Genomic DNA, 23,487 nt, shown 5'->3' with positions numbered 1-23,487 from the left:
AAATTCTCTTCCTTGGTCACTGAGGATAACAGTATAGGGCAGCCGTATGTGCAAAATACCTGCGTTACAGTAAATAATTATAACTAAGGGCCGTTGCATGCACAGCACATAATTTATATAATTATACCGAGTATAAGACGTTGGCTACTGACAATGCAGTTTTGTCTTTTAGAGCAGCAGCTACAGCCCACTTTGTGTAGTAATCTGTAATTGTCATCAAGAACTTGTTTCCTGCTGGAGTTACAGGCAGAGGGCCCACTAAATCCATTCCAACCTGATACCAGGCTTCTTCTTTAACAGGAATGGGATATGAAGTGTTGCATTAGTTTTATGCAACTTATGGTTTTGGCGCTGGCATGCAGTGGTCACATGAAGCAATCTGCAAGAGAAATACCGTTCAATGCACCAAACACCTGCACTATAACAAGGTATATAAATTTGAAACTTACGTAGGCACATGCTGTCTTGTACATGCATGTTTGGCCAGTAGTATCGTTGAGTTAGCTGAGAAAGTGTTTTGTCTCTTCCTAGATGAGCTTGCCCATGGATGCTCTCAATGATCTTTCTTCTGTCTTCTTCATCTTCCACTACCAACCTAGGAGTGTTCTTCTTATTTCCTCCTACATACTGCAGCTTGCCCCCGAACAGCACGAAATACTTCGCTCTTTTGCGGAGGCCATGCACGCTTCTCCTTTTTGTCAGCGTCTGGTGGATACATGCCTGATTGTAGGTAAGTAGTGATGGCAGCATATGGGTACGTCTCAGTTTCTTGCTCTTCCATTTGCAACTTAGAGGAGCCAATTTGCACTTTGGAGTCCATTTTCACTGACTTCGGAATTGTGGGAGCAATGTAGACTATACAGTAACTAAAATACTAGCCAAACTGTACTGCATTGTCTTTATATACACCTGATTCATTGACAACTAACTGTGTTTGCAAGTCATAGTTACCAAGCTCTAGCTACTACACTAGTCAGCACAAGAGCTTGGTCACCATGACTTTGTGAATGGTAAGCACTATGTGGGAGACATCAGACTCTACTTAGCATGATTGGGCGAGCCTGAGGGTGCTAGTGTGTAGTAAATCTGGACTATCAGTGTCAGCAAGAGAGCTTGGTCCCATGGGTCAGCCAGCACCTAGAGTCAGCACATTGTGAGAGATTTATGGAGTCAGCACTGTGGGATAGATCAGCAGGGAATTTTTCTTGAGCGAATGGTCAGCACTTTGTGGTTGCCCATGCAGATCATCTATAGGGGCCCCATATCGCTGGAGGGGCCTCAAAGCGCTAGTGAAATAGGGCCGTAGGGGGGGCCCAAATCGCTAGCGTTTTAGGGCCGGGGGGCCCCGAAAACGGGGGGAGCCCCATATTGCTTCTACACCGGTGTCATAAAATTTTGGGCCCCCCCATGTTTAGGCCCCCCCGGGCCTAGAATTTTAAAAATTGTGGGCCCCCGGGCCTAGAATGTTAACAGTTTAGGCCCCCCAGGGGGTCCAATCTATTAAAATTCTAGGCCTCCCACTGTGAGATTAGGCCCCCCTCATTTCTGCACGATATATAGAACCATAGATAAACGAACAGAAATCTTTATCTATGATAGAACGAAGTCAAAGAATTATGGTAAGGTTAGCTCTATTAGTTACAAAGCATCAAAGAGACTGCATGCATGCAAAGACTCTGTATCAAAGTAGCAAAATTGTTATTCTATGGAATTCAAAGTGAAGGAAGATTTACCTTTCAAGTTACTCATGCTTCTACCTATAAGAGTTAAATGCTTTGATGCAGCTCTGCAATGTTCGATCTGCCTGTAAGACAATCGATGTTGTGCATAGCTATCGCCATATTTGCAACATTGTGCTTACTTTCTCAGCCAAATTTCAGGACAAAACATGGCGGCGTTATCCCCAAGCGGCTGGCCGCCAAAGGAGGCAAAATTTTGTGAATTCACAATAATTATAAAGTATAAAGCACACAATTTTCAGTGCAAAGACAACAATTCATATCTTCCTCCATGTTTTCCTACATAGAAGATGTAAATTGTTGTGGGGATGCTCCAATAGCATCACTGGCTCAGCTCTCAAGTAATGTGGAATCATAGATATAGAAGTCAAGAGAGAAACTGTTGTATCTATGGTGGAATCACAGTACATGTATATACATGTAATAAGAGTGCAAGCAAGTGAGCCCTGCCCACTTATTAGACTGTATCATAGTACAAGGGCGCTTCTCTCATATGCCCTTGCTATATAAACTAAGTTTCTTGTGTAAAGCTGTTTTTGTTCATTGTTTGAAGATTCTAGCATGCAGTAGTTTCAGGCTTGATAAGCCTTTTGGAGCTTAGTAACCCAGCTCAGAAGCAGCAACCTTAAAATCCGGGATATCTGAGGTGAATAACAGTTTCCTTTCGGGACAAGGGTAATCTTGGACAGCAGTCCTGACCAATTCGGGACAGTTGGCACCTATGTGCTTCGTGTTGCATGAGGTCATAGAATGACATGGTGCAGTGTGATGGCTGTGAGACCAGTGGTACTACTGTACATGCATGAAATGTGTGTGTGTGAGGAGAGCTGCATTCAGTAACTGGCACTGCATGCATAGACTGTGAAGACCATAGAAGACTGTATTGGTGTATTTTGAGAATGCACTGTCACATAATGTTATCGCTGCTTGCACTGTTAATGGGGGGGCCTAAAATGTTAAAATTCTAGGCCCGGGGGGCCTAAAATTTTATGACACCGGTATAATACTATAGCTCATAGTTCCCTGCTAAATACACTCAAATGCATGGGATCTAAAAATAGCTCAATACGAAGTCAGATGATTCTGAGAATAGGGCGAGTTGCATGCCCTCTTCTCTGTATACGCCCTTAATTGGTACAATCTAGATATAGAGTGCAGTACAGAGTGGAGCAATTCCCAGAATCAGGCGACCCTGCAAAGCGGAGCTACACTTGCTTCGTTTTGAGGTTGTAAAGTGCTGAGTCAGCAATATTCTAGCTATAAGCGCTAATATATTATAACTAACGTAAATTTCACTGCTGGGAGGGGGCTCGAAATGACTGCATTATAGGCGCATTCTCGAATATAAGCGTATAGAGCTCTGCTATTGACCCCAAAAGCGCATGCGCTAATAATCCAGTTTCTACAGGTGGGATGAGTTATGTCTAGAAATTACGCCTACTCATTAAGACTTTAGCCTGTCACGTCAAACAGGAGCAAAATCAAGCATTTCCCCTAGTTTTAGCCACTGATGATTATTTACATGTATACAATGTACAGTTTCCGTCATACCCAGCGAATTCTAACTACACCTAGATGCAATCAATGCGTAGACAAATCGGCTTGGGAATAAGCATGCATGTACATTGTTTTGTAAACGTAAAGTGCAAGAAATAACTAAGTGATTAACTATATAGCTATAGCGGGATATGTTGGCCGATAAAGGTCACTCGCCTTCACTTGCCGCCCTCTCGTTGGAGGCTGGACAGGGTCAAAAGGTCACTAATTGAATCCACGTGTGCTCATGTTTTGTGCAGTAAATTTACAAGTGTGCATGACTGCTTAGGCCACTCCAAATGAGACTGTAGTTTCCCGTCCAACTCGCGCTTCCTGCTTTAGCTACCTCATAGCCTCGAATCCAGGCCTGGTCTCGAGGCTAGCTACCTCATTGATAGTCATTATGGCCATTATTTCACTAATAATTTATTATCAATGAAATATTGAAATTACTTTTTTCTTGTTCTTTGTTGCCTCTAAGCACATGGTTGGTTGAATTTTTGTGGCTATTTAATTAAATTCATTGATGACGGATCAATTTATAATTATATTCATAATAATAATATTGCTCACATCCGCTTATAATTTACTGGAGTCTCTGACGGGAAACTACAGTCTCATTTGGAGTGGCCTTATAATAAATAGCCACTTCATGTTATAGCTGCTGCAAATTAGTTTACTTTTAGCTACTGCGCCGCTCTAGAAAAATGGTGAATTAGACGTACTCTTTTGATTGTTTTTGTGCAGATAGATCAAAATTTGAGAAAAACACATTTGAATGCAATAATTATAGATCTACAAACATTGAATTGAAACTCGAACGTTAAGCTTCGCAGACTAATGATACACAGTCGTTGAGCACACAAATACTTGGTATCTAGTTCATTACACTAAAAGTGTCGTCAGCAATGCTCACACATGGCAAACCCACTGTGCCGTGTTTCTGTGCGCCAGAAATAGCCTTGGCAGTAAGCTCGGACCCAAATGGTCCGAGTTTGAGGGCATTCTTTACCGGAGGGTTGAACGGAGGAGGCTTCAATCGCTTATCAAACAGGTCATCCCAGTTGATGGACTTGAAAAATAAGTGAGCCTTGATGTCTTTAGCATCACCAATCTCACCTAATCGATCACGTTTGTCCTGTAGCAATTTTTCGAGCAAGTCTCGAGCACTGAACGTGATGTGTAGTTGCAGATCTAGTGACATCTGACAAATTTTACTGTGCCTTTGAGCAACATCTTCAGAATAAAACGGTGGCAGCCCGTACAGCATTTCGTAGGTTACCACGCCCAGACACCACCAGTCGACGCTGTAACCGTACTCTTTCTTTTTGAGCACCTCAGGGGCAGGGTATGAGGGAGTGCCAGAAGTTGTTACTGCCTCTCCAAATTTGACCTCTTCTTTGCAGAGTCCAAAGTCTGTTAGCATGATATGCCCGTTAGTGTCTAGTAGAATGTTTTCAAGTTTGAGATCCCAATAAATAATATTGAGACTGTGCAAGTACCCGAGGGCGGAGGTGATCTCGGCAGCATAGAATCTGTAACGGGTAAATAATAATAAAATTATGTTATAGTCCAGTCACTGGCAGTATATAGTGCATGCCCTTATTTAGTTATAAAGTCGCAATTGTAAGAGTGTTTTTGAGTTAATAGGGCTATTTTAAAACTTTACAGCAAGTCGCCGAACTCCGTTAGACATCAAAGTGCGCCTGGTAAAAGTTCATGTATTTCACAAACAAATAATTATCAAATAATTGCCTGTAACAACCAGCAAAAATGTTGTCGAAACAGTGAAAAATGTTGTCTAATAATTCGATTTTCGCCATAACGAACCCGTTTTACTAAACTATACCAGCTAGAGCTAACTGACATCACAAGCTGAGTAGATTATCTAGCCTCTACACAGGCTCTCCTTTTTCTTTTTTTCTGTTCTTTATCACAATTGTTCAATAAGACTGTATTAATTGGAGGAATAAAGAAAGAAATATATAGACGTAGAGTTAGGAAAAAGGAGAGCCTGTATCAGGAAGTCGCGTGAGGGTAGAAGGGTGGTAGAAGGGTGAAAATGAGCGTGGGCATGCTGAGCTAGGGATGTTGGACTGCCCACGCAGAGATCTATGACTAATAAAACTTTGCCTGCAGCAAGCTGGACATGGACTTGGAACTGGAAGTTTGCAAGCACTAGAGCTAGCTATACCTTAGGCTTAGCTAGATGATCTACTAGTCTAGATTGTGTGTTCAGATTCTATCCTATTCTACTATCATGCACCTTTTCTTGTGTCTTTCTACATGCTATAATTATAGTCTATAGTATAGATCAAGTCATCATTATCATATAGCAGGTAGCTACTGCCACCAGAGCTGGCCACGCTGGTTCTCTGATCTGACTTGCAGCACAGCTTGTCTCAGTATACAGTATATATAGTACAGTACAGTCTTATTAACTCTGAATGCGTGGGAGAATACCTTACGTCACGATTGTGGGCTACATATCGCCCACGTTCATAAAAATCCTTGTGGATCATACGATTTCCCAAACCAGGCCTTACTTTTTCTTAACTGTACGCCCATTTCTTTCTTTGCTGCCTCACTATGTCTTCTTATGATTTATGGATGAACAGTGACAACAGCGTTTTTTACTGAATTAGCAATGAGCTACACCCACCCCCTGTACTTCCCCTATGCAATGAGTCCAGCCACGGGACATACTATAAGCGCTAGGCTTATTCGCTGATTCAGCACTTTTTAACTGTCAGATTAATTTTCACTGCACACCATTATGTACGTACTAAGAAAAATTCTAATGTTAGATGATGTGGCAAAAATTATTTATTCTTGACATATTGAACGTGTTTTGGTTGCCTAGCAATCTAAATTGAAGTGAAGACATGTCTTTAAAGCCGGGTGAGGAGATTCCAGACAAGAGCCATTTACACTTCAACAATATCTATAGTAGTGTCTACATAATGAGTGCCGTCAAATCAGAGGAGTAATAAATAGTTCAAGTTCGACACATGAGATATCTTCCTCATGCAGCAGCCTCAATAAGATAATTTATGAAGCATAATTATAAGTATGGGTGCATGGAAAAGAAGGAAACGGAAAACGGAAGGCGGAAAGCAGAGCGGAAACGGAAATATCTCAGCTGTCTAAAGTTAACGACCATTACCATTCTGTGTTTTTGACATGAATAAATGAACATAAAAGCATTAATTTTTTTGTAGGCAGATGTATTTGTAGAGGGGTGCTGTGGGGAAACCTATCAAATCTATCAAATCTATCTATAGCTTCAAGGAGCAACTAGGTAAGGTAGCTAGAGACAAGGTGCTTTCATGTAGAAATCATGTAGAGATAAGAACATTCAAATCTGATTGGCTAAATACTCATGGTTGCTATGCTCTAAAATGCTTAGACACTGTTTAGGAAGTTTTCCACGTGATTTAGAAGTCCTCAGGGCACTGCGTTCGAGATACTACCAGCCCTTTGGGCTTCTAAATCATGCAGAAACGTTCACTTCATTCACTCTCATACTTTCATGTTTATATGAATGAAAGCATCGCGGGTGGTGATGCCTCGGTGGAGGTGCCAAAGCTATACACACAATCATTGTGATGAATTTTTGCATTAATTAATTTTGCTGCATGCAAATTCAAGGAGTGGGTAATAATCGACCATGATTGCTGTTAAAAATGATCGATGCCAAAAGTTCAAGTCTAAAATTAATGGCTGCATGGATCAGCAGAGCCTTGCCAGCTCTCTTCTCGCTCTTGCAGCTACCAATAGCTTATAGTGTTCTAGTGCAGAGCTAACTACAATTAGAGTAGCAACACTCGCGCGGTGAACATGCAAGTTTTGTTACGCACTCTTCTGAAAAGGCTGCAATGGCATTCCAAGCAAGCAAAACTAGGCATAACTCGAGAATGAAGCATTATTAATTTTTGCAAATCCAAGAAAACATGACTATAGAAGCCTATAGAACTCTTACTTGCACTTGATTGATCCTTGAGCAGCTGTATAGTATAGTCTGCACACTCATGCACACACAGACAGACACACAAACACACTACCGTATACCTCGCTTGCGCATGCGCACCGAGGCATAATTATTTCATATTTACCATTCTGTGCATGTTTTTTGCTCATCATTACCATTCTGTGTAAAAAAAAAAACACAGAATGGTATAATGGTCGTTAACTTTAGACAGCTAAGATATTTCCGTTTCCGCTTTCCGCGTCCGCATTCCGTGTCCGCATTCCGTTTCCATGCACTCTACATGCAAGCATTGATCTATACTTATTTGTACTAGAGTACCTAAGAACAGTATAGCTGAAGTAACTGTGTATGTCTATGTTCAGGGGCGTAGCCAGGATTTGAGAGAGAGGGGTGCTGCATGGATGAATGGATTGTCCGAATTACCAGTACGCGGAGCAAAATGCGCCCCAACAGGGGTCTGGGGGCATTCCCCCAGAAAATGTGTTGTTACATGTTCTGAGATTGATTCTAACGCAATCTGGCTAAAGAAATGAGGGTACTGCTGCTTTGAGGGTACTGGTGGTTAAGCCACATCTTCATCTGAAGATGTCCTAGAAAATGCATTGTTTTGTGACAATTAAATCATGCAGCTGCTAACCAGGTACTTCTGCTTGTGAATTACAGTTGGAGTGCTGCTCTGTGAACTGGGCTCAACTGAAAAATACTCAAAGAGTGACATGATGATGATGGTGATAGCTGCTGAACAATCTGCAACTCTGTGGGGGACCTTGGTCTGCTCAGCCCACGTGGCTTTGCGCATGATGAATGAATATTTGGAAGTGGAGCTAGCTAGTTGGAGGTGGAGTTTTGAGTTGATCGTCGTGCAATATATATAGAGCTAGCTCTAGTTCTCTCATATCAGCTTAGTTTAATAGTAAAAAAGGAACTTGTGGAGCAGAGTCTGAGGCCAGAGGGGGGTGCTGGAGCACCCTCTGCACCCCTCTGGCTACGCCACTGATGTTGTTTATACTTCGTGTGATTTGCTTTGTGTGATTCTCATCAATATCCAGCCATCCATGCAGAGGTTCAAGATTTTTCTAAAGACTTGCTATGAGTATCTATAGCACTTGCTACACTGTATTGTAACAAAGGAAAGCTCACAAGGGTGAGAGACAATTAAGAGTCTTTTCTCGAGTAAGATCGAACCGAGGGGCTGGCAACAACGTGAAATCTCATAAATTATATATAGCCTTAACCCTTTCCCCGTTTTAATTAAAGCAAGAAAATACAGAATAAATGATACAAGCCACACCCATCCCCCCCACAAACTAAAACGTTATCAGAGGAGACATAATTCTGAGAACACAATTTTCTTTAAAAATGCATATCTCATGAACCATACATTGAAATGACTTGTAACTATTTTCTACAGGTAGCGCAGACACCAGAGGTATCTTGACACCATCATCGTTACCTAGCAACTGACCATGCACCCCCACTAATTAGCAATTGTTTACAAACATACTCAATCCATGTACACAAACAATATTGTATGAAGGCACAGAGTGGCTAAAGACATGCAGTGTTCTCAATGTTCTCACAGTGACATGGTTCAATCAGGATCTGCAGAAAGTTATCTGCGAGGTCGTATCAGCAGACGCCCTTTTCCCGGGAAATGTTTTCTTCACCTACACTCAGGTTTACAAGTTCAATGGTGATGTCCACTGCTGTACTAACTATAGCCTAAATACAGTTGTACTGAAGCTATCAAGACTACAGATGCTACTCTAGATTTACCAGATCCAAGAAGTCGGTCCATCGCAAGAGCTTCTTCCTCAGGCCTTCAGGCTCTATATTTTCTAGCTTGAGGTAGCTTCTTATCTAGCTATGATCCCAGTCACTGTTCTCTCACTCAACAAGACCATAAGCATTGATATTCTCACTGTCTAGCTGCTCTAGAACCTCGCTGAGGTTGTACTACGAAGATCTTGAAACGGTCACTTTTCTTTCGACATTACTGTACCTCGAGGAAGTATATTAAAGATACCACGTGAAAGAGCAGCTCAATGCGCATGTGCTGGTACATACAGCGTGCGCATAGCTCCAACACAGCGTGCACAGCAAATGTTTGAAAATGACCAATAGAGTGGCCGTCATAATTATGACGGCTTCAACGGGGAAAGGGAATCAATCCGGAATATTCCATGAAATCTCGAACCAAATCTGTGATTCAGAAATGAAATCTCATAGACACCACACCTTTTTAAAGGAAAAAAGTGTGGCTCTAGTGTTGCGTAAATATGTATGAGACCACACCCTTTATTTGAACCAGCTCGAATCCTGGAATCTAAGTTATGCTCTTGCTGAATTTCTTTGTCCATTTCTTAGCAACGTCAGACAGACACTGTACGACACTCATGCAGGATTTCAAAAACCAACATATGCAGTAAGGTCATCGGCGGCAGTATCATAGGAACTTGAACTAATTTGAAGGCATAATTATAATAATACACTACATTTACGTAGAGTTGATCATTATTATGTTATAGGAGCTTAATAAGAGCTAACAAACTGAGTTTAGGCTATGCAGCTACCTAAATAATCCGCTTAGCATAATAATAACTGGCGTCTGACTACTCACCTTGCACTGCGCTCATCAAACACATTATTTTTCTGCCTTTCCTGATCAGAGGACAGCCTTCCACCATTTACATATTCCAGCCTTTCCTGATAAGAGGACAGCCTTCCACCATTTACATATTCCAACAAAAAATATAGCTTGGTCCTTGTCTGAAAGGAGCAATGTAGGCCTACTAGAAACGGGTGGATCGCGATGCTTCTCTTTGCCATGATGAGTTCAACCTCGCTGCGTTTGATGATTGCTTCCTTTTGCAGGACTTTGATGGCATAGAAAGCACCAGTTTCCTTGTGTCGACCCAGGTATACCTGTGAGAGAGTATAATATGTGTGGTTAGAGTGCACATGTGCAGTGGATATTATAGAACACACCTAGCCAACATTAAATCTGTGTGCCAAAGTAACTTAAAGAACACTATACTTCAGTGTGAATTAAGTTATTTAAAGCATGGTCAGGTAACTACTTTAGATAAGCTGATTGGCTGCATAGAGATCATGTGATAGCATTAAAGATATATATCTGATAAGATTATATAGGAAGAGTAAAACAATCTGTGTTAAATAATGTCCGATTATTCCGGGCTATAACTGAGTTCAATCGAAATCAATCATTGTGCATCAGTGGCGGATCCAGGAATGTTGAAAGGGAGGTTCCAAAACAGCTAATTTTACTAAAAAATAGGTCATCACTTTTCCTAAGCAATGAGCATGCGTATATTAGAGAGCCCTGCCCACATAATTATTAATTGCACGAAATCAGCCTGGTAACTTATCACGATCATTCAAGCTGAGTTGCTAGCTATAGTAAGTTGATCTCTAGTGTGTTCTTGTGTGAAAACCTGTCTGGATCCACCACTGCATGTGCATTGTAGTGGTATAGTGGTGTTGAATTGTCGATCACATGCAGGTTTACATTTGTTGTACATCAACACAAGAATTTAACCCTTTTAAACCATGCATGCACTAGCTTAATATCATCCCACAGGAAAGCTCTGTTAGTGAACTATTATTATGCCTCCTTACATGCAGTGACTAACCGCCACAAGAATGATTATTAATTAAATAAGGTCTCCAGCGCTACTTCTGTACCCTAGCTTATATTACTTCTATCTAAACTCAAATACGTAGTCTATACATCAACACAAGACTCTCTGGACCACTTCTGATCTCACAGTGAATTTCTACACTGTCTTTATTGAATGCACAAACCTAGCTTTCTTATGTGCCTATCATTAAATAAGACGATCATTTACTCTATAAATCGATACACATGCATGAGTCATGCCACGAAAATGAACCTTGTACCATGTGTTCTCCTATAGGACGCATGATTGTACGTATTATGTTAGAGCCTAGGGCGTTATCGTAGCCCGAGGGCTGAGGGACACTATATAATAGTTAGACACTGTTTTGGAGGTGTCTATGGGATTTAGAAGCCCAAAGGCACTGATTTAGTATCCCGTGCATAGCGAGGGTACTAAAATAGCTGAGGGCTTCTAAATCACATGGACACCGACAAAACAGTGACTAACTCATTTAGATACTAGTGCGCATGCGCAAACCGCTTGACTACAATACAATTACAATACAATTACTTGACAACGGAATACTAGGTATACTAAGTAAACTTGCAGGTATACTAAGTCCCATAGTATACCTGCTCTGAAGCACTTTTCCCATGTACAGTGGAACCCCTCTATAACGGACACCTTTGGGGAACAATGTTTTGGCCTTTATACAGAGGTGGCCTTTGTTGAGAGGTTGTTTTGTACACAAACTGTTCATTTGGGACCTGGGTGTCTGGCCGTTATATAGCAACTGGCCTTTATTCAGAGGTGGTTGTTAAAGGAGGTTCCACTGTACTTCCCATGTAGATCTTATCAACTAGTGTCTAAGACCATAGATATACTAATGAATTTAACTGATTTAGCCCACTTCATGGGCTAGAGATACACGTACCCCTACAGTCACAATCGAAGGAGTCTGCCATTGTTCAGAAAGGAGAATTACTGAGCTCAGTCCCCTAAAATAATGCTCTTAAAAGTTTAACGTGTGCTATCAAGAGTAGATAAGAGTAAGAGTGTTGAACTGCTGTAGTAATCGTGGAACCGCATTTACCTTGACATGCGTCATCACTGTCGTCACTGTTCAATTAATGAGTGCTGTTAAGTAAACTGTGGTCTGTGGTTTGTAGTACTGAACTGCGCAATCACAGATTGTGCGGTTTCTGGGAAGTGTTGCTAACATAACAAATTAGTACTGATTACTATATCAAGTGATGACGCAGGAGCAGGCAAATGCTGTTACTAGCAGTTCAACACTCTTACTCTTATCTACTCTTGGTGCTACATGTGTGCCTGTATACATCAAAGATCCGGGCTGGGCCAAAATATGCTAAACCTGACAATAGGCAGGGCTCGCGATAAAAAAAAATATTTGCATGCCTGTCAAATTAATGTCAGTCGCCACTGAAGTCCCATTTTGGTAGCTGTGTGAGCGTTTTTACTATCAATCCGATGTAAAATTGATGATCATTACAAGGTCACCAAGTTCATATAAGGCTGCCAAAAGAAATTTGAAGCTTGTTCTACCCAGAGGAGGTTGGACACGCGTCATATGACGCCCTTCAGTCTTGTGATGAATTCCTTTGAGGTCAAAAGTGAGAATGTAAAAGCTTATCAGTGCAAGTAAGAGCTAGAGAACGCTAAAGAGAAACAAATTAATGGTGCTCTGACCTCCTCTGCTCATATAGATTATAATCCTGTTAGATAAAAATTGGGAAAGTGTCAAAAATATCTAAATACTAGTCTAGATCCATCTTGGAATCTTTTCAGCAGTGTAGGGAAGGTGAGAGGGCGATGGGAATGCTCCTAGACCACTTCTGGTTACTTAATTGCAGTGTCTCTGTACAGCCTACAAAACAGTGGAGCATCGAGGTGCCTAATGGTACCTAATCGGTCATTTTAATTAGATTCTTATGAGCGCACGTGATAAAACCTGACGGTGGATGACGCGCGTCCAACCTTCTGATGTCTGATGTTCTAGAAAGAAACTACACCTGTGATATACCCCCCTATACAGCACTCACTAAATCAACATAAAGTGTATGTAGATCTAGCTGAATTCTAAGAGTTCCCAATCTACTTCAGTGAGAAAAACCTTTTTCTTCTCTTGGTTGGTCATAGAAGAGTCAAGCTGAGCCATATTAGAGCCATATTAGTAGACAAGTATACAAGCTACCACAACTCAGGTGTAGTTTTGATTCAGAACATCAAACTTGGTGCATTTACAGAGGAGGTACGACACTCGGTTAAGCTCACGTCGCTGCTATTTCTTGATTGAAGGCAAGAAAGACAAAGAAGTCGTTAAAAATGCATTCCAAAACTCTTCAGCTGGTGGCAAGTAAGCGCCATAAAGAGAGCATAAAACTCAGTGAATTTGTTGCTGGCTAGTAACTAGAGTTTTACAAGTAGAGATTAGGTTTGTTGTAAGAACCAAGGCTCAGATGTTGGCAGTGATCCTATATCCTGAATAAACACTCTAAAACGGAATTACACTAAAAACACCAAATCCACTATCAAAGTACACAGTCTTCATCATGCACAAGTTAATGAGATTCATAATCCTTTTGGCTGGTCAAGTGACCGTGTCGTACCTCCTTTGATGCATTTAATAGCATCCTTATATTAGAAGAAATGGCTACTAAATGTACTTGTAAAGATCATCAATTTTACATCGGTAAAAATTCCCCACACAGCCACCAAAATGGGACTCCAGCCAGATAAATTACTGTGTCAGCAGCTTATTGTGAAAAGGACTGTTTTGATTTGACAACATGCAATTTTGTTTAGACATGAATTCAACATAATTATTAAAGTTAGTCATACAATTTCATCTATACAAAAAATCAGGCGTAAGATTATACACACATAAAATCCTTAGTTTTATCATAGATTGAAGAGTTAGAGGGATAGGAAACGGAGTGGTGCACGTGATGATTTTACATTGAATCTGCAGTGGAGCCTCGAAAATTATCCGCGTTACGCCCTATGAACGAGGCTATTAAGCACATTTTTGCCGGGTAACTCCCAAAGCTGTGTTTCCTCGAGACATCATCTCTTTCAGCTATTTATAAAACGCCTAGTCCATGAGCCACGTGTAGTACTTGCTAATGACTGACCACACCCAGTAAAAGAGACTTTCCAATAAAGTTATATGTTCCCAAGGCTGTTTTAGAGCTATTGGAACATGTAACGTGTAAGCGTGCTGGTTATGACTACTACAATAGGTATAGACCTTGAAATATAAGTGAGTTTGTCCATTGTCTGACTGTAATTTTGAGGCTGATAGGTGATTTGTAGCAACATTTTGCATGGGAGGTCAGGCTTTACCGTAAATTAACTCTCACAAGCTATACCTACTTTCACGAAGGTTCCCTTCCAAATAACTTTGAGCAGGTCAAGGTCAGTGATCTTGGCAGTGGCGTCCTCCTTCTCACCAAGCTCCCCCCTTGCCGCCTCTTTCACTTTCTGTTCGTCTGCCGGCTCGTCGTTGATGGGGAGTGCTGAACGTGGGTCGTCGATGGCAAGGAATTCACGAACCGGGAGAAACTCTAGGATGTTGGGGATCTGGGAGTGTGTATAATATGCTCACATACCTACAAGTCACTATTACAACTGAAGCATACATTCATGAGGTTGATAATGAAATCATGCAGCCCAATGCGACGTTCATCGATCAAATTCGGATCAAATTTGCTCTTCAAGACTTTCTTCCCCGGCAATTTCACCAGTTTATCCCTGGATGGGTACTTCTTCTTAATTTCGCCAAAAAGAGTTTCAAATTCACTGTACCTGCAGTTACAACACTTTACATAATGATCTAACAAAGGACAGCATTGCATGATCACCTTCTGAACACAAAGTACGACCTATCCTCAAGTCTGACCACAACTTTGTAGACAGTGAATTTCTTCTTTTTGTTTTGACTAGACTCCAGCTCTCCGTTTATATTCTCCGAATGTGCATTATCCCCTGAAGTGTTGTTTGTCTTCTCCTATATAATTATGCAACACATACACAATAGTTTTGATAGAAGCAACTACTAACCTCAGCTATTGCGTCCGTTTGTTCTGAGATACTGAGGAAATCAAAAATATTAATTGTATACCTATAATTACTATATTATAATATTATTACCTATGCATGTTGGTCTGGGAATCTTCGCTAAACTGCAAATTCATCTGGGACTCTGACAACAGGCACAGGCACAAATTAAATTGATTGCTATTAATTTGAGAATTAAAGATGCCTTACTTTTCTGTTGGCAAGAGGCAAGCAGGAAACAGACCAGAAGAGCATTTCCAAATAGAGCAAACAGAAAGGCTACGATGACCAATGCATCACGTGCTCTGCTCCAATCCAGACTGCATGTGTCTACAGAGAGATGTCTTAGAAAATATATTTAACTCAGTAAAAACTTACCTTGTTGAACACCAGTGATAATGGAGAAAACAACTAGAAAAATCAAGCTCAACATTCCCAAGAGATATACCAACAAAACAATCTTTGTTTTAATCCCCTGCGGCTTTGTAACACAGATAACTGCAAAAATGTGCAAGACGTAAAGCAATTTTACATTATAATGTATACCTATACCAAATGCTGTTCCGACAGTGATAAGCAAAATGGTTAGAGCAAGGAAAACTATAACCACTGCACTGAACCTCGGACCTGAAAACAGAGATTAGTTAACGTCTGTAAACGTCTGTAATTGTGTGATATATACTCACTTGATATTGCTTTTTCAGTAAGTCTGTTCCTAACAAGCAGAGTGACATTCACAGACGTGGAGAACTCAAAATAATAGACTCTGTCAGTGGTAATTTCAGCTATTTCAAATTGCGTATTGAGTGGAGAAACAATCATCGTTGGATCCCTGTACATCGAGTCAGTCGTGTACAACACATTGCAACTGTCTATATCCAGACTTCCATTTGACAAGCATTCACAAGTAAACAGACAATCGTTTGAAAGGAAAATAGGTGTGAAGTAGAAGCTGCTTTGTTTCACTGAAAATAGAATAACGTAATTATAATTATGCACAAGGTAATAATTATGGGTCATATACATGATTGTTTAAACACACCGATGAGGGTTGAATGTTCAACAACTTTACTGGCCCCGATTACATTCACAGCAGATAGTGATACCCTATCCTCCTCAGAAGCATCAGAAAAATTCTGGAAGTTGACGATACACACTTCTCCACAGCTTGTGTGATTTACTGCAACGACACTAAAGCCAAACTGAACTTGATAAACTAAAGAAGACTGAAATACAGGACAACGTGCTTCCTGCAGCAAAAAAACATTACCTTGATGGTACATTACATTATACTATAGTACATTAGAAAAAAAGAAAGGAAAATTATTATTATTATTTTTTTAATGAGATTCACAATTTTTAATTGCGTTTTATTATTAGTGTGTACTTAATTTAGCGTTAATTATAAATTCGCTAAAATTAGTAGCCGTTAATAATAGTAACAATAAGGTACTTCATTTAAAACTTTTCTCGTCGTTTGTTAATAGCTCACCAGTTTTTCCCAAGAAACAGTGACATCTGTCAAGGATCCATCTTCATAGAGAGCTGTCACATTAGTTCCATTGGGACTCTCTGGCTCAGTTTGTTGTATGATCTCAACATCTACTGGAATCATTTTGAAAGTATCTGGCTCACCGCAAGTAATACTTGTTACACTCTCTGTCTCCAGTTTTGACACATCTACAACAAGTTCTGAAGAAAAGTTAGCAAAGTTTGGATCCAGATGATCTGGTGCTGCAGACAGTAGCTTGGCACTTATAAATGCTGGATTATTTGTGAATGGAGAAGGTGCCACATTGTCTGAGAAAAATGTTACTACATCTGTGCTCCCATTGAATCTCCACCTTAAAATCGACAAGTCGATTCCAATGCATGAGATCTTGACAGTTCCAGGACATTGTTCACCAACCAGACTCCCTCCTCCCTCAACAGTCAGTGTGAGTGATGGATTTGTACCTTTAAAAGAAAGCAACAAGATCAACTACATGTGCACGAGTGACGTTTTGATTTCCCACCTTGAGACTGAGCTGTCAAGTGTGCAGTTACAACCAGGACAATGTAACCCAGATGAATGAGATGTTTCTGTGGTAATTAGAACAATGTACGTGGTTACATGCTGGCTAGGAAATTTCCCTAGGAAAACCCCACTATACAATTACAATAAATTATCAAGGCAAGCTATATTGACTTGACATAATTATTGCCCATGCATGGGCAGCCATGTGCTGATGATTGTATATATAGACAGGGAATTTACATCGCAGTTATATAATGTTCAAATCCCCACCTGTACCCCACCTCCCCTAGTACAAGGGTTTGCCATTTATATAAGCAAGATTACCAGAAACTGGATTATTAGCGCATGCGCTTTTAGGGTCAATAGCAGAGCTCTATACGCTTATATTCGAGAATGCGCCTATAATGCAGTCATTTCAAGCCCCACCCAGCAACCGGATGTCTCTGTGATGAGTCGCAAGCTGGCTAGAAAGTGAGCTAGCAGGCAACCCTAACTGGATCTATATCATACTATTATAATGTTACAGTTCATTTTACAGTTCATATTATAAAAACATTCATATTGACCAGGAACTTGGAATAAAAGGACATCATCATGTCTCACATTCTCTCAGCATGATCAGACAAGGTGCCCAGAGAGTCCTTACAGATGGATATCACCAATATAACTGGAAAATCGCTTCAATTGAAGTATAAAAAGCCTAAAATAAAGATACGCTTATAGTCGAGTAAGCGCTAATAATCTAGTTTCTACGGTATCTGCACACATGCAGGTTACCTATTTCAGTGGTTGATTTAGAAAAAAATGAAAGGGGGGTTTCAAAGTGACTTCCCCTGGCTGAGAATGGGATTTTCCCTAATCTAGTAAGTCACTTGCGTAGAGCTAGCTAGCTGCCACGAACAATCAACTAGCTAGCCTATAGGCTAACCATTGACTTTGAATACTCCTTTGGCAGTTGATACATCAAAACAACAGGTACAATTACAGTAGAACCTCGCTAATCCGGACCTCTTTAGTCTGAAACCTCGCAAATCCGAACAAAACGGCAAACTGAAAAGGAGGAGGGGCTGTCAGTAGAATAGACTAACTTTCTTTGCTGAATCAGCAATAATTTTATTATAAACTGCTCAAACAATGTCCACTGCAAAGAAAACGAAGAGAGAGCTCTCACAAGACTCATCACCGTATTGGATTTTATAAAAGACTATTCTAGCTAGCAGCTAATTCCCTTCTGGCCATGCACAGTAATATCATAATGCATGTACAAAAGTGTCTTCGTTAATGATATTCATAATCAATTAATGGCATCCGTTAATCCGGAAAATTTCATGTATTCGGATGGGGTCTAGTCCGGCTCTATTCGGATTAGCGAGGTTCTACCAAACTACGAAAACTGATAAATACCTAGCTGGTAGCTGTATAATAAAGCCACAATAGCTGGACTGAAAGGGGAGATCCCCTGGATCCGTCACTGCATTTGAGTGTATTTAGCAGGCTATAGTACCGATAGATTGCTCTGGGCTACAAACTACAACATCAACTTAAATTATTTGGATATATATATTATACACAGCCATGTAATTAACGTAATAGACAGCTTGCTTTGTTCGAGTAGGAGCTGCTGGGCAGTGTGCTGAGCTTGTTTGCTGCAATGCTAAGGGGGAGGAACTGGATGTAGCGCTGAGATTTTACTTTGGTTTCTTCGAGTAAATAGAAGCCGCTCGTTAAAATCCCAGCACTTTCCTACATCCAGCTCCTCCCCCATGCAGCCTTGCAGCAAACAAGCACAGCAAGAAACGAACGGATCTCGAATAAAGCCAAAAGAAGAAACTAGAGCTTCTCTCTTCCATTCTAGTTATGTTATTATATTAGACTAAGCATCTAGCTATTACATTATGTTTTACATGTGTATCTCCTTGTAAACTAGAGCACTAAAGTGCAAACCCTCGGCTGGTGACATGATTATAAAGAAACCAGAAATATAATGCAGTGCCATATATAGTGATGTTGTTATCACGTATGACTTGCACAGCAACTAAGGAGCAATAAAACTAAACCAGACTGGAGGCATGCTGAAACATTTGAGAACAGGTAGTGGTACTATATGCACTGTGGATTAGGATCACAGCAAAGAAGCCTGGAGTCTCAGAGAAGTATGGCTCCAGGTCCTGTGGAGTAGGATCCCAGTCAGCTAAGCAGGAGCTATAATTCAAGCTTTCTACTTTAGTGACCCTGTTCCATCGTTCTTGGTACAGGATCACTTCAGTTATAAGTAACGCATGTGCAAGTTCTGTTCAAGCTACATTTTGCTCGCTTTTATTAGACAACAAAGCTTTAAAAACGAAAGCTGCCACTATCCAAAGTACTAACTTGTTGTGTGGAGGCTACTCATGCTGTAAACGCAGTGCTAGAACATCCAGGTAAGCAGACCTAGTCACAAGCTTGTTCAAGCTTCTTAGCTTTTGCTCGACAAAGAAGCTTTAACATAAAAATCTGCCACTATTTAAACCAAGATATTGTTGTGTGAAGGCTATCCATGCTGTAAACGCAGTGCTGTAGCATCCAGGTAAGTAGAAAAGCCAATCACAAACAAACAAACAAACAGACAGACTACTATAACCCGTGGCCGCCCACGCGCCTCGGGTTAATGACAATACAATGTATAATGTAGTAGTTGGAGCAATCACTACTACTGGTACAGCACTTTTAAGCACCTTTGCAACACACACACACAAATGGGTAAACCACAATGTAAACCCACAATGTAAACATGGACTACATCCTTGAGTGGTTTCAAAAAAACACAACAACTATAGATCTAGCTATACAAGGTTGCAGTTAATAAGGCCTACTCCACAGATTCACGTGAGATGGAGAATGGTGTACCAGAGCTGAGGTGTGTACTTGGTCTATCTCATATCACACAGAAAAAATAACTAGCAATTTGAAATGCGAACATAATTATGCCTCGAGGCGTAGCCGCACGAGGGATACGGTAAAGCTGACTGTGTGTGTGTCTGTCTGTCTGTGTGTGTGTGTGTGTATTCCAGCTATAACTGCTCAACGGTTGCAATGTAACGAAAACTAACAGCTTCTATAGGCTTCTAGCCACATTCTCTTGGATTTTGATTCGTGAATTAGCAAACTAAAGCTTCTTTCTCGAGTTATGGCTAGTTTGACTCACATTGAAGGCTGTTGCAGTCTCTTCAGAATCTTTCATAGCATCGTCTGTCCGCACAAACTTTCTATTCAACATATGAGTTAGCCTTGCACTAAAGCGCTAGCTTTTTGTTAGCTACAATACTCAGAAAATATCTGTTAAAACAGCTAGCTAGCAGTAGCCATTTGTGAAATTGATCTCTTTGGACACACCCTTTAATTATTCCTGTGGATGTAATGCGCATGCGCGCTCATTCCCCACGTGTGAGAAAATAATATCCCAAGATCCTCCTGGCAGAATCATCTTTGTCTTGAGGGCCTGGTATATAAGCCACAAAACAACAATATAGATAACAATATGCATGTACACAGGTCTTTTCTTCTTAGATATTATATACACTGAACTACAGATCCTGGAAGAATCAATTTTCTTTTTTCTTAAGATCCTGGTAAGCCACATAATACAACAATAGATGCATGTAAATAAGTCTTTTCTTCTCAGTGACTTTATATAGATAAGCTAACTTTAATACTAATATAACACTCTAATACTTTTAAGCGAAAGCAAAAACATGGCGAGAGGCATTAGCACAGCGCCAGCTTGAACACTAGTTATTGACAGCAGTGATAGCAGTGGCGTGGGAAGAGAGTTATCACTTAGAGAGCATGGAAAAAGTTTAGAAGGGGAGCTGATACGCATGTGCACACATATTAAAGTGCGCCTGCAAGGGATCTTAGGGTAGTTCCCTAAAAAAATTGCATGCTCTGGTATTGATTGGTGTATTTGGTACAATTAAAAGCTTGATCTTTGATTCAATTGAGCTTGGGTAAAAAGCAAGCATGCAGTGTAAGGGGCCTGGTTCCTACTTTTAGTACACCACTGGATTGGACAGCACTGCAGATGGTCTCCTATTTGAGTAACCACAATTTACTACAATAGTACATTGTGGTTTTATGCTTGTGTTCATGTGCTGCAAAGGTGCTTAAAACTGCTGTACTAAAATTATAGCAAAATACACTCAAATGGGATCTAACAATAACATAGTGACCATGAATGAATAGCATTACTAACATGAACACCTGCATCCAATCCATGACATTCATGACAGTCACATGCATCATGAATATTTCGTAATAAATAACTATGAAAGGGCACATCATAATAGCCAGGCAAGCAAAATAACTGAAATCCACCAGCCACATAGAACTGCTCTTGAATATAAATTTATAGATATAAGGTGATCAAATTATCAAAATTACACATGATCATGGGTTAATTAAAAGGACCAGAGATAAAGGAAAAAGAGGAATTGGAAACGGAAGTACCCTCGAATGAACATCTGCTGTGCTGTCTTTAGCAGCCTTATCTGCAAAGGGCGTGGCTTGAAAGGTAGCCAAGTTAATGCCATTTCTACACACTGTGGAGAAGAAACCACTTAGTCTAGTAAATGTGCTCATATACCTATTTTAGAACCAGGACGCTTACATGTTAAAGACCAATAGCACGTATGTGAAGCTTCTTTCATGTCTTGGGTGTTGTCAGTTATTAGTACTACACGCGGCTCATAGAATAAGCGTGTTAAAAATTGAGATGTCTACTTTCTTATTTTGAATAAGTTTATTACTTGGCAAAAAATAGGACGAAAAGCGGATAGTTTTCGAGGCCTCTGTGTAGAACTATTAATGTTAAATGGTCATGTGCAGCACTTCCGTTTCCAACCCCTCTCTATGAAAGGACAAAGTTAGATTATTGTTCTTCATGTAAACAAGATCTAGATCTCTAGACCATCAGGCACTTTGGACTTATTATTAGAGACCCAAGCTAGCAGTATCTATAATTGGAAAAGTGTCAAAAAAATCTAAATACTAGTCTAGATCTACCTGGCACTATCATGTCTACGTCTATGAGCAACCCTCTCAACTCACCTTCATTTTAGACGGCCTGGCTCAGATCGAGGGACAGTGCAAAATGTAGGTAGTGACTCGATATAATTAGATATAATTATAAACGCCCTTGACTCTACCTACATATCATCAGAGGAGGTTGGACACGCATCATCATCATGACGCCTTGAGTCATGTGATAATTATGAATTCCTTTGAGGTCAAAGGTGAGAATGTAAAAGCTTATCAGTGCAAGAGCTAGAGAACGCTAAAGAGAAACACATTAATGGTGCTCTGACCTCCTCTGCTCATGTAGATCATAATCCTGTTAAACAAAAATTGGAAAAGTGCTAAATACTAGTCTAGATCCATCTTGGAATCTTTTCAGCAGTGTAGGGAAGGTGAAAGGGCGGTGGGAATGCTCCTAGACCACTTCTGGCTACTTGCAGTGTCTCTGTACAGCCTACAAAACAGTGGAGCATCGAGCATGGAGGTGCCTAATGGTGCCTAATCGGCCATTTTAATTAGATTCTTATGAGCGCACGTGATAAAACCTGACGGTGGATAACGCGCGTCCAACCTCCTCTGATCTATGGGATGAGCGGTAGCAGAGGTAGAGGGCAGCGACTTTTCGAGGAAATGGTCGCCTCGAGTGTACTGTAACTAAACACATATGGAAAAACAAACTCCTTTAGCTTGCAAAATGTTGCAATACAATGTCAGACTGTGAACGTTGAGAGAGCATCACTTCTGTACGGTGGCCCTGAGAGCTACTTGCAGTTGACGTTCGAAGTAGGTAGTTGGCTTACCTACTTTGCTTTCGAAGTAGGTAGTTCAATTTATCTTAGCTATTTAGCTTTGGAAGTAGGTAGTTGGCTTACCTACGTAGCTTTGGAAGTAGGTAGTTGGCTTACCTACTTATATAGCTTTGGAAGTTACACAGGGGCGTAGCCAGACTTTTGAGACAGGGGTTTCTTCAGAAAAATCAGTGGCGCGATAGCGCCGCGAAATTTTCGTGGCCACGCCCACTTCCGGTACCACACCCTCTTGATTGGGGCACACCTACTGCTTATTGACTATTGTTCATGACTTTTTTACATGTTTGTGAGAAGCTAGCTAGCTACAGACGTAACATACTAGGCATGCAGGTGCCAATTGTGTATTGCTAGTCTAGCTGAGCAACAATTAAATGTCATTTACCTGAGAGATTTCATGTGGCTGAGATTTTTCTAAACTTGTACACTTCCTGAATAAAGTTGTGCTTAGAGCTGAGTCTGAGAATACCAGAGCATTCAGGATTGATACTAGATCTAGAACTTAAGTCTTGGTCTTCTTTGTTTGAGGTAGCTAGCTGAGACTAACTAGCTGAGACAAAGCCAAGTGTGAAAAGATGGGCAGGGCTGCATGATTTCAATTATAGGGAGCCCTGCCCAATTTTCT

General features: G+C 40.6%; 1 protein-coding gene across 2 annotated transcripts; it reads right to left on the bottom strand.

Annotated features, from left to right (window-relative positions):
• Positions 1–4,010: 4,010 nt before the first annotated feature.
• On the bottom strand, positions 4,011–22,178 carry LOC135351118 (uncharacterized). 2 transcript variants are annotated; one of them, XM_064550055.1, is made up of 15 exons: positions 22,090–22,178; positions 17,003–17,069; positions 16,480–16,943; positions 16,030–16,237; positions 15,674–15,952; positions 15,534–15,614; positions 15,366–15,485; positions 15,198–15,317; positions 15,081–15,132; positions 14,991–15,021; positions 14,792–14,937; positions 14,570–14,735; positions 14,304–14,510; positions 9,887–10,191; positions 4,011–4,810 (listed from the first exon to the last, which is right to left on the bottom strand). In XM_064550055.1, the coding sequence occupies exons 1-15, from the start codon at positions 22,093–22,095 to the stop codon at positions 4,153–4,155; spliced, it is 2,910 nt and encodes a 969-aa protein (XP_064406125.1). In that variant the 5' UTR covers positions 22,096–22,178; the 3' UTR covers positions 4,011–4,152. The 2 variants fall into 2 exon arrangements, with proteins under 2 accessions (XP_064406125.1, XP_064406132.1); XM_064550062.1 differs by having other exon boundaries at positions 15,540–15,614.
• Between the last annotated feature and the right edge of the window lie 1,309 nt (positions 22,179–23,487).

The sequence above is a fragment of the Halichondria panicea genome, chromosome 1 (assembly GCF_963675165.1).
Source record: "Halichondria panicea chromosome 1, odHalPani1.1, whole genome shotgun sequence".
Lineage (NCBI taxonomy): Eukaryota > Metazoa > Porifera > Demospongiae > Suberitida > Halichondriidae > Halichondria > Halichondria panicea.
This window is presented reverse-complemented; position numbering and strand designations above follow the sequence as displayed.